This window comes from Anarrhichthys ocellatus, unplaced genomic scaffold (assembly GCF_004355925.1).
Source record: "Anarrhichthys ocellatus isolate YVR2014 unplaced genomic scaffold, GSC_Weel_1.0 scaffold6260, whole genome shotgun sequence".
Classification (NCBI taxonomy): domain Eukaryota; kingdom Metazoa; phylum Chordata; class Actinopteri; order Perciformes; family Anarhichadidae; genus Anarrhichthys; species Anarrhichthys ocellatus.
Window position 1 is genome coordinate 1 of NW_022286234.1, and position 3,010 is coordinate 3,010.

Here is a 3,010-nt window from a genome sequence, read left to right on the forward strand (position 1 = left end):
TCTCCACACTTTTCTCTTCCCATCATTCTGGTACAAGTTCATCTTGGTTTCGTCTGTCCAAAGAATCTTTTTCCAAAACTGGTCAGTCCCTTTCAGATGTTTTCTGGCAAAGTCTAATCGGGCCTTCCTGTTCTTCAGTGTTATCAGTGGTTTGCACCTTGTTGTAAATCTTCTGTATTTAGATTCTTGAAGGCGTCTATTGATTGTAGACTTTAACAATGACGCGCCTACCTCCAGAGTGTTCTGGACTCCAGTAGATGTTATGAGGGGGTTTTTCTTCACCACGGAAAGAGTTCTGCGATCATCCACTTTAGATGTCTTCTGTGGTTTTCTGGGCCTTTTGGTGTTGGTGAGCTTGCCAGTGCATTCCTGCATATACCAAACTGTTTAATTGGCCAATCTTAATCTTTCTGCTATCTTAATGATAGGTTTGTTAAGTGTTTTCAGCCTAATAATGGCCTCCTTCACTTGCATTGACACCTTTTTGGTCCGCATGCTTAGAGTTCCATGGACCAGCTACAATTGTCCAATTACTTTTGAGCCTCTGAAAATGTGGGCGGCTGTGTAAAAATGCCTGTAATTCCTAGAACGTTAATGTGATATTTTCGTTATATCCATTGAGTTAAAGCTGAAAGTCTCCACTTCAACCACATATTGACTGCCTAATTTCAAATCCATTGGAGTCGCGTAAAGAGGCAGAATTAGAATAATTGTGTCACAGTCCAAATACTTATGGCCCTGACTGTACGTTCTCGTTTAAATCTATGCTGCTGTCGGCTCCGGCTCTGTGCACGCTCGCGTTTCACAGGCGTATCCCTGACCTGAAGCATTTATTTACGCTTCAAGTCCATTTTTCCAGATCATCCGCATGTGCCCTGTCGCCGTCGTCACAGCATCACTGCAGCCGGGGACTCACTGTGTGTGTCAACTACGCAGAGGTTAGAATTTTAGCAACATTTCTACAGTGAATAATAACCTCAGTAAAACTTTCTCAACAAAAACTTCACACAGCGAACGTTCCAGCAGGAATCTGATTCAAAATCGTAGAGAAATTAACAAGATGCCCTGTAAAACATTCAGTGTTGGATTATACTGTAATGTAAAAGTAGCAAGGCACATAAAGTATGACAGGAGGAAAAGTTATAGTTTACAGATGGTGCAAACACACCATAAAAGTCCTGCGTGCTTCATCTTCAGCTTGTGAGTCTTGATTGCCTCTTTTTGTAAAGGCGTTTACATCATATCAACTTATCAGTCATTATTTTTACTAAACTTAACCTTTCAAAATCTGTCCACATATGGATGTGGTTGCTTTTTACAATTCACAGCATGGATTTTTTTATATCTTTATTTTAGGATTTTCAATATAATACACTCAGTACATCATTTGAGCAACCCAGTCACACTCCTCAAAGGCTTGAGAGAAACATTCAAATGCACTCTTCAAATAAGTAAACAATGTCTGACATTTCCAAAGTAATGTATCAATGTGCTATCAATCCTGTCAAATATGTGACATGTTTGTTTGAAAAATAGCAGCAAATGAAACAATGAATTGATTATGAAAATAGTTGCCGTTGCCATTTAACTGCCTTCGATCGACTAGTTGATTAATCGACTTATCACTGTAACAGATCAGACTCAAGATAAGACTCAAAACTGACTCTGTATGAGAGCTCCACCGAAAGTATGTGTAATTTCCACTTATTACCAACAGATACAACAAAATGATTTACTGTATTTCTGTCTCAAATAATTGTTCTAATAAGCAGTGTACAGTCACAACAACAATTCATAACATACTAAAAACCCTGATTACATTTTGGATGGGCGATCGTTAGTATTGCTGAAGTAATATGAAATGCAACCACCTCATTTGGTCTGGTTACATTGTAAAGTACAGTAAATGATGAATTACCACTCCATAACCATTTCTAAAAGTGAAATAATAGTGCGTATAAGTAGTAAAAGGTCATGAATACAATTATGCTATTGTAACACTCCTAAATGTTTCATTACAGCATTGATAAAGACGTCACCCTTCTTTGGTTGTGTTTGTTATCCTATTTCTTTTGCAAAGCTTCTTGATAGAGATCAGCACTTCTTCTGTTTTTAAAGAGTATATAATAGGATTGAGCAAAGCTGGTACGATGTGTGTCAAAGATGAGTTTATGATCCTGGCATTAGGATGGATGTAGGTGGTTACTGCCGCTATGTTGGTGCCCATGATTGGTAGGAAGAAAATAGCCACAAGAATCAGGTGAGAAGTACAAGTTTTAAATGCTTTGAGTCGTTCCTCTCCTGTTGCAATCCTGCTCAGTGCTACGGAAATGCAAACATATGTCAATGTTATCAGTACTAAAGGAATACAGAGGACTACAACAAAAGCAACATAAGCCAATATGTTATTTAACGATGTGTCATTACAGGCCAGAAGAAAAACTGGTGCGTGATCACAGTAAATGCTCTTTACCACCAAAGATCTACAGAAGGAGAGGCGATCAATATACCAAACAGTCAACGCTAGGAGAGTAATAAAAAAAGCCCACACAAACAGCAGCATTGCAGTAATAACTGATTGAGTCACAATACTATGGTATCTTAAAGGGAAGCAAATTGCTATAAATCTGTCAAATGCCATTGTGACAAGTGTCCATGACTGAATACTTCCAAAGACAAGAACAAAGAACATATGACTCAAGCAAGCCTCATAGACAATGTATCTCCTGTCAAACACAAGTGTGTCGAGGACTTTTGGGATGAGAGCAGTGCTCCCACACAAATCTGTGAAAGCCAGGTTAAAGACAATCATATATTTAGGAGTATGAAGAGTCTTAACTAGGTAAATAGTTGAGAGAAGGAAGCTATTCCCAAGAACAGTGATGATATAGGCAAAACACAGGAAGACATAGTAATACTTAACGTGAGGGACGTTGGAAAACCCACTGAGATAGAATTTGGCAGGGCGAACAAATGTGGCATTCAAATTGGAAACAGCTCTCTCTTCTGG

General features: G+C 38.6%; 1 protein-coding gene across 1 annotated transcript; it reads right to left on the minus strand.

The window, feature by feature from the left end:
• Nucleotides 1–2,035: 2,035 nt before the first annotated feature.
• On the minus strand, nucleotides 2,036–2,995 carry LOC116380159 (olfactory receptor 146-like; the record flags this gene model as incomplete). The annotated part of the gene is made up of 1 exon (XM_031842113.1): nucleotides 2,036–2,995. A coding segment is annotated over one exon (960 nt), but the record flags the coding sequence as incomplete, so codon positions are not given.
• Nucleotides 2,996–3,010: the final 15 nt, after the last annotated feature.